Source organism: Juglans microcarpa x Juglans regia, chromosome 5D, assembly GCF_004785595.1.
Source record: "Juglans microcarpa x Juglans regia isolate MS1-56 chromosome 5D, Jm3101_v1.0, whole genome shotgun sequence".
Taxonomy (NCBI): domain Eukaryota; kingdom Viridiplantae; phylum Streptophyta; class Magnoliopsida; order Fagales; family Juglandaceae; genus Juglans; species Juglans microcarpa x Juglans regia.
The window spans coordinates 2,307,777-2,320,782 of NC_054602.1; the positions used below are offsets into that span (position 1 = coordinate 2,307,777).

The 13,006-nt window shown below is 36.7% G+C and overlaps 2 protein-coding genes across 6 annotated transcripts; both read left to right on the top strand.

The window, feature by feature from the left end:
• The first annotated feature begins 665 nt into the window (after positions 1-665).
• On the top strand, positions 666-1,457 carry LOC121264752. The gene has a single exon (XM_041168054.1). It carries the CDS (start codon positions 666-668, stop codon positions 1,455-1,457), a length of 792 nt encoding a protein of 263 aa, XP_041023988.1.
• Positions 1,458-8,834: 7,377 nt separating this feature from the next.
• LOC121265986 (lipid phosphate phosphatase delta) lies at positions 8,835-11,944 on the top strand. Of its 5 annotated transcripts, none has more exons than XM_041169667.1 (8): positions 8,835-9,078; positions 9,210-9,305; positions 9,446-9,520; positions 9,643-9,773; positions 10,072-10,175; positions 10,258-10,386; positions 10,858-10,973; positions 11,431-11,944. In XM_041169667.1, the coding sequence occupies exons 1-8, from the start codon at positions 8,917-8,919 to the stop codon at positions 11,833-11,835; spliced, it is 1,218 nt and encodes a 405-aa protein (XP_041025601.1). In that variant the 5' UTR covers positions 8,835-8,916; the 3' UTR covers positions 11,836-11,944. The 5 variants fall into 5 exon arrangements, with proteins under 5 accessions (XP_041025601.1, XP_041025605.1, XP_041025602.1 ...); XM_041169671.1 differs by having other exon boundaries at positions 8,872-9,078; positions 9,460-9,520; XM_041169668.1 differs by having other exon boundaries at positions 8,879-9,078; positions 9,188-9,305; positions 9,460-9,520.
• The last annotated feature ends 1,062 nt before the right edge of the window (positions 11,945-13,006 follow it).

A 13,006-nucleotide genomic window follows, 5' to 3' on the forward strand; every position in this document is an offset into this window, starting at 1 on the left:
ATTGGCCATCCACAATCACTCGCACTTATTTTAGAGAGCAATAGGCAAGTTGTGCTTGAGCCTTTAAATCTCCATGGACCATGCATGACAGCTACATTGACAGGTATGGCCTTAAGCTAGAGTGATTGCTCCTCTGTATTCATCGCTAGCATCTCTGTAATTCATCTTATCGCGAATTATATTATCTAAATCAGAAGAGATCAGATCGTAGGCATTAGAGCTTGAGTTTTATATCATTTTATGAAAATTTAAATATTGTCTAAACGTCCTGTTCTGGAAACATAATGTAGTTCAAACACAATTCTCTAAAAATTCTCAACTCATTTTAACCACAATTCTTAGAGATACTATAGTTTCATTTTATTCTGTTATAAAGGCTTCTGTTAGGAGTTATAATATAGAGATACAATTATTAGAGATACTATAGTTTCATTTCTTGGTATCAATATTAACATGGTATCAGTTTGAACAATACACTCCCGCGCAAAACATCATGACTACCCCTTCTTCTGAATCTTCATATGTGCCTTCCTCATCTTCTTTCTCAAATCCTTCTAATTCTTCCAATCCTTATTATCTTCATCATGGAGATAGCCCTGGATTTGTTCTTGTTACACAAATTCTCATTGGTGAAAACTATCACACTTTGGCGTAGATCCATGATCATGGCCCTTACTGCCAAGAACAAATTAGGTTTTATTGATGACTCTCTTGCTAAGCCATCGAACACTTCTCCTCTCTTTCATCACTGGACTCGATGTAACAACATGCTTTTGTCATGGCCTCTCAACTCTCTTTCCAAAGAGATTGCTACCAGTGTAATCTACGTTGAATCTACCATGGAAATGTGGTCAGATCTTCAACAACGTTTCTCTCAAGGCAATGGCCCTCAGATCTTCCAGTTGCAGAAATCAATTAGATCTTTCATGCAAAATGATCTTTCTGTTAGTGCGTACTACACTCAAATGAAGGGTCTATGGGATGAGCTGATGAACTATAGGCCCTTACCTATCTATTCTTGTGGAGGATTACGTGCTTTGATGGATATGCACCAGCAAGATTATGTCATGCGATTTTTGATGGGCCTCAATGATTCATTCTCTCAAGTCCGTGGTCAAATACTCCTAATTGATCCACTTCCTCCTATCAACAAGGTCTTCTCACTCGTTCTTCAAGAGGAACGCCAGAGAGACATTGGATCAGTGCTAGTCTCACACATTCCATCTGTTGCACTTTCATCTACATTCAAACCTGTTCATCAGACTAAGGCTTTCCCTCGAAAAGAAAGACCTATTTGTTCTCACTGTTCTCTTCCAGGGCACACTATTGACAAGTGCTTCAAGTTACATGGATATCCTCCTGGATATCGCTCCAAATGGAAATCTGCAATTCCTTCATCCTCAGCTCATCAAGTTGCTGCTGATTCATCATTTCCATTCACACCAGAACAATGTTAACAACTTCTTACTCTCCTCAATTCCGAGTCACATGTATCTTAAACATCAAATGTTACCTCTCCAATTGATCATCTTTCGGGTAACTCTGTGTTTTCTTCTGTCTTTTCCATTAAAACCATATCTCCATCATTTATTAATTCTGATGATTGGATTGTGGATATAGGTGCTACGGACCACATGGTCCATAGCACATGTTTTTTTACAATCTTTCATTCTGCACATAATGCGTTTGTTAAAATGCCTAATGGCATTTCAGCACTAGTTACACACATTGGTTCTATTCATTTGTCTCCACAACTCATTCTACATAATGTCCTCTATGTGCCTTCTTTTAAATTCAATCTTTTCTCTGTCAGTCAACTAACAAAATCATCTTCTTGTTGCTTAATATTTTCTGGTGATGCTTGCTTTGACCTCACCCATTGGAGAATGATTGGGAAGGGTAAAGCCAAATGAGGACTATACTTACTGCATAAACCAGATGATCATAGTACTTTTCCTTGTGATTTACCTTTCAATTCAGTTTTTGTTTCTCATTCTCATCAATCTGAATTTGATGTTTGGCATAAAAGGTTGGGTCATCCCTCATTTTCTATAATCAAATTGTTATATTTTATTATACTTAATGTTTCAATCAACAATACAATTCCTTGTTCAATATGTCCACTTGCTAAACATAAGAGGCTACCATTTCCTTCTCACAGTGAACATAGTTCTTCTTCACCTTTTCAACTTGTACATTGTGATATCTGGGGCCCTTTTCCATATCAGTCATTAGATAGTTTAAATACTTTTTAACCATTGTAGATGGCTTTTCTCGAAGCACCTGGGTGTATTTGATGAAATGTAAGTCTGCCACTCGAGTGCATTTACAACATTTCATAAACATGGTCAACAGTCAATTTCATAAAAATTCTCAGAACAGATAATGGATCTGAATTTGCTATGTCTGATTTTTATTCTTCCAAAGGAATAGTTCATCAATTATCTTGTGTGGCCACTCCACAACAAAACTCAGTGGTTGAAAGAAAACACCAGCACATTTTTAATGTTGCTCGTGCTATTTTCTTCCAATCTCATATTCCATTAAAATTATGGTCTGAATGTATACTTATATCAGTATATTTGATCAACAGAATTCCATCCACTTTGCTTGCCAACAAAACTCCATATGAACTACTTCTCCAAAAATCACCTTCATATTCTCATTTAAAGGTCTTTGGTTCTCTTTGCTATGCCTCTACATTAGCTCAAAACAGATCCAAATTTGCTCCTAGAGCTAGGAGATGTATTTTCATAGGATATCCTCTTGCCATCAAGAGATATAAACTTTATGATCTTGATAATCATCAAATCTTTGTTTCTCGAGATGTTGTTTTTCATGAACACATATTCCCCTTCCAATCATTAAACCAGAATTCAACTGCTTCCTCAGATGTTGTTTTCCCTGCTTCAATTTCTAATCAATCCATTCATTTTAATCTTTTCCCTGATCAGGAAGACTCTATTTCATCTCCCTCTTCTATAAAATTTGTTTTACCTGTTTCATCCCCTCATACAGAACCTGTTTTACATTCAAACACAGATTCTATTTCCAATTCACCACAAATTTCACAAGAGCCTTCCCTTCCTAGAAAATCATCTCAAGTACATAAGCCACATGGTCACTTGCAAGATTTTTATTGTCATTTGGCATCTTCACAGCCTTGCTCTTCCCCACCTTTCCTTGGGAATTCTGGTCCTTTATCAGGTAAGTCATACCCCTTATCTCATTCACTTGGTTATTCCCTTTTAGCTTCTAAACACAAAACTTTCACTTTAGCTCTTTCCACTTTCAATAAACCTAAATTCTACCACCAAGATGTTAAGATTTCTCATTGAAGAGTTGCTATGGCTGAATAAATTCAAGCCTTAGAAACAAATAATACTTGGACATTAACTACTCTTCCCCCTGGCAAGAGTCCTATTGGGTGCAAATGGATTTATAGGGTTAAGCTGAAATCTGATGGATCACTTGAGAGATATAAAACAAGATTAGTTGCCAAAGATTTCACACAACAAGAAGGGGTGGATTATTTTGATACCTTCTGCCCAGTTGCCAAAATGGTCAATGTTAAGTGTCTTCTTTCTATAACAGCTGCTAAGGGTTGGCATCTAATTCAATTAGATGTCAATAATGCATTCCTCCGTAGAGATTTATTGGAGGAAGTTTACATGTCTTTGCCTCCTGGATTTGGTGACAAAAATGATACACGGGTTTGTAGATTAAACAAATCTTTGTATGGCTTAAAACAAGCTTCAAGACAATGGTTTTTCAAGTTTTCTTCTACCATTGTTGAGCTTGGTTTTCAGCAAAGTAAATCAGATTATTCTCTTTTCACACGGCTTCAAGGTACTAGTTTCATTGCATTGTTAGTATATGTGGATGATATCCTCATTGCTAGCAATGACATGGCAGCTATGAACATCTTCAAAGTTTTTCTTGACAAGAAATTCAAGCTTAAAGATCTTGGGTCTTTAAAGTATTTTTTGAGGTTGGAGGTTGCAAGAAACACTTCAAGGATCTCTATTTCTCAGAGGAAATATGCCTTAGAGATTCTGCAAGACACTGGCTTCTTAGGATCAAAACCTGACAATACTCCAATGGAACAACATCTAAAGCTCTCTCTGGATGATGGACCTCTCATAGAAGATCCAACTTCATACAGGAGATTGGTAGGAAGATTGTTATATCTAACCATCACAAGACAATATATAACTTTTGCAGTTCATACCTTAAGCCAATTCATGGATTCTCCTCAATTGCCTCATCTTCATGCAGCTCAAAGAGTACTACAATTCATTAAGGAATCTCCTGGCAAGTATTTTTTTTCCTGCAAAGTCTAATCTTCACTTGACTGCATTTACTGATTCAGATTGGGCTGGATGTCAAGATACCAGAAAATCTGTCACAAGCTTTTGTATTTTCCTTGGTAACTCTCTCATTTCATGGAAATCAAAGAAGCAGTGCATTGTTTCACGGTCCTCAGCTGAATTAGAATATAGAGCCATGGCCAATACTGTTTGTGAGCTTGCTTGGTTACTTTCATTGCTTCAGGACTTGCAAGTTTCTCATCCTCAAGTTGTTGCCCTCAATTGTGACAACAAGGCTACAATTCACATTGCAACTAATCCTATGTTTCATGAAAGAACGAAACATATAGAAATAGATTGTCATTTTATTCGTGACCAAGTCTAAGCCAATATTGTAAAGCTTTTTCATGTATCTTCTCATCACCAATTGGCAAACTATTTTACTGAGCCATTAGGATTTCCATTATTTTCTGCTCTGATTTCCAAGCGGGTTTGATTAACATACATGCTCCAGCTTGAGGGGGGGGGGGTTATTAGAGATACTGTAGTTTCATTTTATTCTGTTAGAAAGGCTTCTGTTAGGAGTTAGTTAGATATTTAAATTTTATCTTTCCCGCGTCTGTAAGTGAGTATATATAAGTTGTAGCTCATTTCATACAAATTACAAAATAAAATATTTTTCTGATGCTCTGCATCTTCTTGAGCATTTCTTGGTATCAATATTAACAACAATATATACAAAGAGAAAATAATCAAATTGCTGAACCAAGTTATAAGATTATCGAATTTTCTGACAGTCATGTGATCCTCACTTGAATATGTAATGTAGGGGTGTCAAATCGTGTTAATGGGTCGTGTTCGTATCGTGTCAATATATATCATACTATATGAGTCAACCCTAATCTAACCCGTTAAGCTTATCATGTCAAAATCTCAAATCCTAACATGACTCATTAACATAATGGGTCGTGTCGTGTCAACCAATTTTGACTCGTTAGTGAATACTACGAAATAGGTTAACACGACCAGACCCGTTTCAACTCATTTATGTAAATGGGTTGAACAAATTCGAAATTAACCCGTTTGACCTTTTTAAGTTTAGCATAATTTTATATAAATGTTAAAATCACAATATCTATAAAAAATATAAAACTAACTACAAGTCCAAAATTACAATTCAAACAATAAAAATATCAAAATTAAAATCCCAACAATTTTACTTTTAGATATAAGGGTATAATTGTAACTTTAACTTTTTTAACGGGTCATAACGGGTTGACCCATTAAGCAATCGTGTCTTAACGGGTCCATCTGTTTTGACCCGAACCCGTTAAGACTAAATTCAAATCCGTTATTATCGTGTCATATTTGTGTTGGGTTAATGGGTCGTGTCACATATTGCCACTTGTAATGATGTGCACCTCTCTGTATTGAACCATGGAATTGGATTAAGTACTTAATCAAGAGAATCTCAATTGAAGAGAAAGCATCTTGGTTTGCAACAAGATCAAAGTAATTACGAACCAATCTATTAGCCTTAAAGTCTACAAAAAATATAACTTAAACTATTTTTTGTAATGAAATTAATCTGTATACAAGTATTTACAAATTTGGTGTACATATATATCATTTAGAAAAGTACTTTATGGGATCCATTATATTTATAAAATGAGTTCTTAATTTTTTTTAATATATAAATTGATAGTTTTCATATCAAGTTTGCATAACATGAATTCATCTCTTTTTTTTTTTTTTTTTTTTTACTTTATTTCTTACTAAAAGGGGAAATTTTGTTCGGATGACAACGATCCACTTCTTATAAGATAATAAATTATAGGGAGTAGGTTTACACAACTAACTCTTCTCTTTCTGCACCGCACAATTGTGCTTACGTGCAATTTTTTTAACCTAAACAAGAGCGTCCTTCCCAATCATTCTCCCCCCGCATTCCGCGTTTCACCCCTAGAGTTGTTGATGAGCATCAATAGCCACTCGAAAAGAAAAAACTGTCAAGTGATCTACACTTGAAACAATAGTTGTTATTATAAATACAAAAAAAATTAAAAAAAAAAAAAAAACAATAGTTGTTGATGCACTGGTTCTCCCCCTCAAGAAACATCCCTCGTTCTCCTCTGCATTTACAATCTCCCAGTAAAAAAAAAACATACATAACAATTTTTCTTCAAGCTAGTTCTCCCCCCTCAAGAAACATCCCCCGTTCTCCTCTGTGTTTACGATCTCCAAAAAAAAAAAAACAAAAAAGTCTTCACAATTTTTCTTCAACCCCAATAGAGATATTTACACTAATTTTTCTTCAAACTGTACACTCATTGGTCTACTTATAGCAAACAAATCTTCACTTGAAACTGTACACTTGAAGAGCTTGAGCCACTCGAAAACAAATGGATCTACACTTGAAGAGAGGGGGGGGGGGGGAGCATGTGAGAGGCTAACGAGGAGGATGTCGATCAGGGAATTTTGAAACAAGGAGGAATGAGGTTTTTGTCTAAGAAGGGAGGAGGCTTTTTCATCTGATCCGTGATGTGGTTCGCCAGACAGGCCTAGACCAGATTTGCCAAATAAAGTTTGCGGTGTAGGATTAAAAAGAGAAGTGCTACAGAGCAGCCACTGTAGTTGTGTGCATTGGTTATGCACACAATGCGCACACTACGTGGCTACTTCTGGTCTTTACATTTTTTTATTTTTGATTTTTTCAGTCTCTTTCCCGTTCCTCTCTCTCTCTCTCTCTCTCTCTCTCTTCTCATATGGCCCGATTCTCCCCCATGCCTGATTCTCCCTTTGGTGCAGCCCGACGCCACCCAGCCTCACCACCACCACCGGCGACTCCTCCTCACGTCGGCGACCAAGTCAACCACTATCAATCTCCCCCATGCGCAGCTCTCTCTCCCCTGCGGTAACCCAACCGAAATGGATTTCACCCATTTCTCTCCACTTGCGCTGCCGTACACATCCACCCAGGCCATCGCACCTCCATCACCTCACACCGGCCACTACCTTTCGCAAACCCAGCCACCACGAACCTCCCTCTCCCTCTCCATCGCACACACGCAAACTACCCATAAAATGGGTTTCACATACGCTCGGGCTCGGGGCCACCGACGGCCCTATCGCCGCCATGCGTCGGTTCTAGCCCCACCGAGCACCTCCCCTGACAATCGCGACTCCTCCTCAAGCACCTCTGAGCCAGCCAAGCCCTCCACCCTTCTCTTGGTCTCTCTGTCTCACCCTCCACCTCTCTCTCGCTCTCCACCTCTCATCCATCATCTCTCTCTCAGCCCGGTTTGAATGATGTGTAGGAGATGTGTAGTTTAGATAATGCCATATTTATCTAACTATTCAATTAATCTGCTTCCCAGATTAATTCGATTAAAAAATCGGTTGTGAGAAGAATTTTTCAAAAGAGAAATAATAGAGCGACCGAAAAATTATAAACCTATTTTGTATCAAATTTTTTAAATTATTTTTTATTTAATAATTAATGAAGTATTTTTTTAATAATTTTTTTATTTTCTTATTTTTAAAAATATTTAAATAGATTTTAAAAATATTTTAAAAAAATTATATTTTTTTACACTATTCAATAAAAAAAAGTGTAGAAATTTATGTGGCCTAACACCGCTCTTTTTCCTAAATTATATCTCATTGATAGTTCAAACTCTCTCATTTTTCTCTCCAGAGACTTGCCCCCAGCAAAAACCCAACTCAGAGAGAAGGGGGAGTGGAGCTTCGACTCCTCCCTGCTCCCTCCCTCCTTCCATCTGGTTAGACCAGAGATTGTGTAGTCCTTTATTTTTTAATTTTTGTTTGTTTTTTCTGTCCAAAGTATGGCGAAACGCTGATTTACTGTTTTCCGAAACCCAGCGACCACCACACGCCCCACCGCAGGATTCTCAGGCTGCCGATCCTTCAGACGGCCGAAGGCTTTCGTCGAACGGAGAGGCGTGTGAGTCACACGTGCTGGTCAAAGCAACGCTTGAGATCCACACGCCACCTCACTAGGAAGCTTCTACTGCCTCCATGCACAAAGTTTCTAGGACCAGGAACCAGGGATCTCGATTTCTTCAGATGAGAATTCGGATCTACAATTACAATTCGTCTTTTTATATCTATGTTTATGTTTATTGTTAATTATTTTCATGTGGATAAATATAAAAAAGAAACAGTCTCTTGGACATTTTATCCATAGAGTGAAAGTCCTCTCCTTCTCTGGAATGTAGGGTTTGAAATCTCTGTTTTAGGCAGAGTGTAGTCTTTCAGACGATTTTTCTGTAGAGAGTTATAGAAGTTAATACCATACCAACCATAAAAAAATTTGTGTACTAATGAAGCTTTAACCGTAAATAATTTACTTGTAATCTGAAATTTTTTCTATATATATCATGTCAAAGATGCAACTTCATTTTCATAAAAAAATGAAGTATATTTATCATAAAAAAATAAAAAATGTCTCATCGGTAGTGAAGAAAAAATAATATAGTAAATTAACCCGTCCGAGTCATGCCACTATTTTTTACTTTGTTTTCTGCGTCCCTCACTTCTGCTCTGGGAACCCTCTCCTCCAAGTGGTAACGAGAGAGAGAGAGAGATGGAAAGCGCAGCAGTGTGGCAAGGAGCGACGCTTTGTGGAATTGTGGCATGGATTGTGTTAACTTCACGCCTCAATGTGACCCTCAAGCTTAGATCTTTCCTGCAGCCATGGGTGGCCCGCCATGTCATCACCGGGACCCCTTTCATCCTTCAGATCCAGGTTCCAGTCAAATTTTACTCCTAAAATTCGCAACCCAGATGCTCGTTCTTTTTGAATTATTCGCATATATATGGTATTTTTCAATTGAGTTTAATTTTTTTTTCGGGAGATTGGTGTGGTGGGTTTTGCAGAAATACCAGCATGGGTTTCTTGATGCTCTGTTCTCTGGGTTGTCCTGTGTTGTGTCTGTTCCCTTTTACACTGCTTTTCTTCCTCTGCTCTTCTGGGTATCTTCTTCTTCCCTATAATGGGGTTCCTTCTGAATCTGAGTCTGTTTTTTGTTGTCTTATGGGCATTGGTCTTTTGAGTAATGTATTTACCAGCCTTTTAACTATTCAAATTGTGTTACTACTGGGTAATATTATAGAGCGGGCATGCCAGATTGGCTCGGCAAATGACCCTTTTGATAGCATTTTGCGATTATGTAGGGAACTCTATAAAGGTAACTACTTTTTCGTTTACTTGGTTGTTCTCAAGTTCTCATTGGTTCATTTGTTTGCATATGGTCTGGTACATAAATATGACGATGTCTATGTGAGGTGTGTGCGTGCGTGTGTGAGATAGGATTCGGTATCAGCTATGAGACCCAGTTCACCACCAGTCAGGAGAGTAACTGCCACGAAAGACGAGGAAGATAATGCGTTGGAATACGGCGTGCCGTCTTCCCACACTCTTAATACAGTTTGCTTATCTGGGTACCAGCTCTCTGCTTCTCATTTGCCATCTTTTAGCTGTCTGTATCTAAATATATGTCCAGAGGCTTAAAAATCATACCCCACGAGTCAAGGCCAATGGTGTAAGCTTCTTCAGCCAATCAGCATGTTAGCAATGAATTCACTTCAGCCAATTATAACATGGCTTGAAACATGCATGCATTTGTTAACAATAGTTTGGTTTGTATTTTGTGCAACTTGAGAGCTTTTCTTCTCGTCTTTGCATTGTATAATATTGTCTCTTCTAACTGTAGAGCTCTCTTGAACTGGGGGTCTCCAGGTACCTTTTGCACTATGTCTTGTCTTATCCTCAGTATGAAGATGCCTCCATGAAATTTGTTGGGGTTGCCCTTGTTTGCTTGCTTGTGGGCCTCATTGGTTTGGGTAAGTTTATTTTTATTTAAGAAGTTGTTGGAAGCTTTTTTTATTTCTTGCTGCACAAACTGAAATTTGGTTTACCTGCTAGGAAGAATTTACCTCGGCATGCACAGTTTGGTTGATGTCATTGGTGGTCTTGCCATTGGACTGGTGATCCTTCCGTTCTGGATCACAGTTCATGAATACGTTGACATTTTTATAGTCTCAGGACAAAATGGTATGTCTACTTCTCTTCATCCTTTAGTGGTTACAAATTTTGGTCAAGGTGAGAAGTAGATATTTTAGCCTGCAGTTTTTCAGGATTACTAGATATTTTGTTTAACTGAAGGTAGAATCTAGTTGTGTTTTAACTTTATGGAGATATTGCAATTAGTAAAAGATATCTATTAATATTTGGAAGCATGGAGCTTGGCTGCTTTGGAGCCACATCATTTATTCCTAATAAATTGATGCATTCAGTTCAATTATTTATGAAGGTTTTGATATCTAAGTTATGAATAATCAACAGTACAAATTAAGGCATTTTCATGCCCTTCAAATGATGATTATTAATCAAAGCCTTCACAAACATCTCCTCCAATTCACTAAATAGAACAACATTAAGAAATAAACATATTTAAATAATTACATATTTTTAACTGAATTATTTTAATTGTTAACGTACATTGTGCGGATCTGTATGTGGCAGTTACGTCCTTTTGGGCCGCCCTAAGCTTCCTGTTGCTCTTTGCTTATCCAACTCCTGAGCTTCCAACCCCAAGCATCGAGTACCACACAGCCTTTAATGGTGTGGCATTTGGAATTGTAAGCAATCTTTTCTCATTAAGATCAAATTAATGCTATGTTTAGTTTTAAACTCTTTCTGCTATCATGAGAATATAGCACGAGGATCAATAGGAACTAAATACGCTCTTTTTCCAATATATTGTTGCAATAATTGGATCAGACTAGACTGAAACTGCTGATTATTATTTAAAATGAGCCTGACAAAGACAAAAAGTACCGATCAGGGAAGGGAAGTATGTAGTTAGAATTCTCTCTTATAAAACATCTAACAATGAATAAGCTACTATGTTTTATATCTGCCATAACTGTCATGCTTCAAGTATGAATTTCACATTCACTTTATAGAAATCTCATATAATTATGTATAAAAGGAAAAGACCAGGAAACTGTTACCAAATTTAAGTAATGCGTGTTATTCAAAACTTTGCGCTTTCTTCCTGCGAATTTGATGAACTGAAATACCAATTTTGTTCAGGTAGCTGGGATCCAGCAAACATACCATCAGTTTCACCATGAAGCCGTTCCTCGTATATTTACCCCACAACTTACAATCCCTACCTTTGTGGGAAGAATGTTGCTTGGGATACCCACCATACTTCTTGTGAAGTTATGTAGTAAGGCTCTCGCAAAATGGATTCTCCCTGTTGTGTCAAACACATTGGGCATCCCAATTAAATCAAGCGGCTACATCCCAAATCTAAATGGAAATGGGAAAAAATCGGACGAGATTAAACAATCTGGTTTTATCCAAAAGCTGTTCTTTTTCTCCCAACAGAGTACATTTGATGTTGATACAGGTATAAGGTTCCTCCAATATGCAGGCCTTGCATGGTCGGTGGTGGATCTTGTTCCATCTCTTTTCTCTCAAGTGAGCTTGTAATGCTTGGTTGCCCTTGTAGAGTATGAACGCTCATGGTAAATCGTATATGTTTTTTTTTTTTCCTTAGAAAACATACTTATATATTAATAAAACCGACACATTTCATATAGTTTAGATAGAAGCGATTTAATTTATACAAGAGGGTGGTGGATCTTTGCCACTATGAAAATTTAATAGATATTGTGGAACTTTATTAAGGGGTATGCTTCCGACTCCAATAATTATTGGTAATTGGAGGCTGTCCATTGTTCAATTTTATGCGCGCATCGATTCTGAGTTCGATGTATTTTGATTGCCTCCGATGATTCAAAGTTGTTCAGCACGAGTCTTGTATCTCGGATGGGTCCTAGTCTTGGCTTTTTGTTGAGTCATTAAGGGTATTAACAAATTACTTCAACTCATCTCATCTTCATCATTATAATTTTTTTAAATTCTCATACAAAATATAATAAACAATTTAACTTTTCAAATTTTTACACAAAATATAATAAACAATTCAACTTTTCAAATTTTAAAATAATAATAATATTATAAAAATATTTTATTCTACTATTTACAAACTATCTCAACTCTTCTCAATGTTGTTATTGTTCTTTGGGAGTCGCCTTCAATTCTGATTTTCTTCAACTGCGGGTTTTGAGCTTCCTTTACCCCGATTTATGCTGCCATTGCTTCTCCTTGGTTCGGTCGGATTGCAGCTACTTGAGTGTGCTGCTACAATGAAAGATACTTTGTCGAGAGAATTATCCTTTTTTTTTTTTTTTTTTGGAAGTATTAATTTCACTTATTGTAATTATTTTTGGGACGTGCGAGGGAGGCTCTTGAAGTTGCTAGCTACTGATGTTTTTTTGGCAATTGCCATTAGCTTAACAATGCAATGGCAATTGCCCATTAGGCTTGTTTGGATAGCGAAAATATTTCATCTTATCATTATAATTTTTTAATTTTTTATATAAAATATAATAAACAATTCAATTTTTTTAAAATTTAAAATAATAATAATATTTAAAAATAATATTATAATAATATTCTAATAATATTTTATTTAATTTTATCTAAAATTATCTTATCTCATCTCATCTCACTATCTAAATTACACTTAAAAGTATAAACGCAATTTCGAGGATGGCTGCGTAGACGCTTGATTCTTAGAAAATAGTAACAAGTGGCT

Excerpts from the sequence above, each read along its gene's own strand:
- LOC121264752 (XM_041168054.1), top strand. The coding sequence starts at position 666 with ATGGCCCTTACTGCCAAGAACAAATTAGGTTTTATTGATGACTCTCTT.
- LOC121265986 (XM_041169666.1), top strand. The coding sequence starts at position 9,027 with ATGGGTGGCCCGCCATGTCATCACCGGGACCCCTTTCATCCTTCAGAT. Across the intron at positions 9,774-10,071 it reads AATACAGTTTGCTTATCTGG|GTACCTTTTGCACTATGTCT; the intron begins GTACCAGCTCTC and ends GGGGGTCTCCAG. Across the intron at positions 10,176-10,257 it reads TGTGGGCCTCATTGGTTTGG|GAAGAATTTACCTCGGCATG; the intron begins GTAAGTTTATTT and ends TTTACCTGCTAG.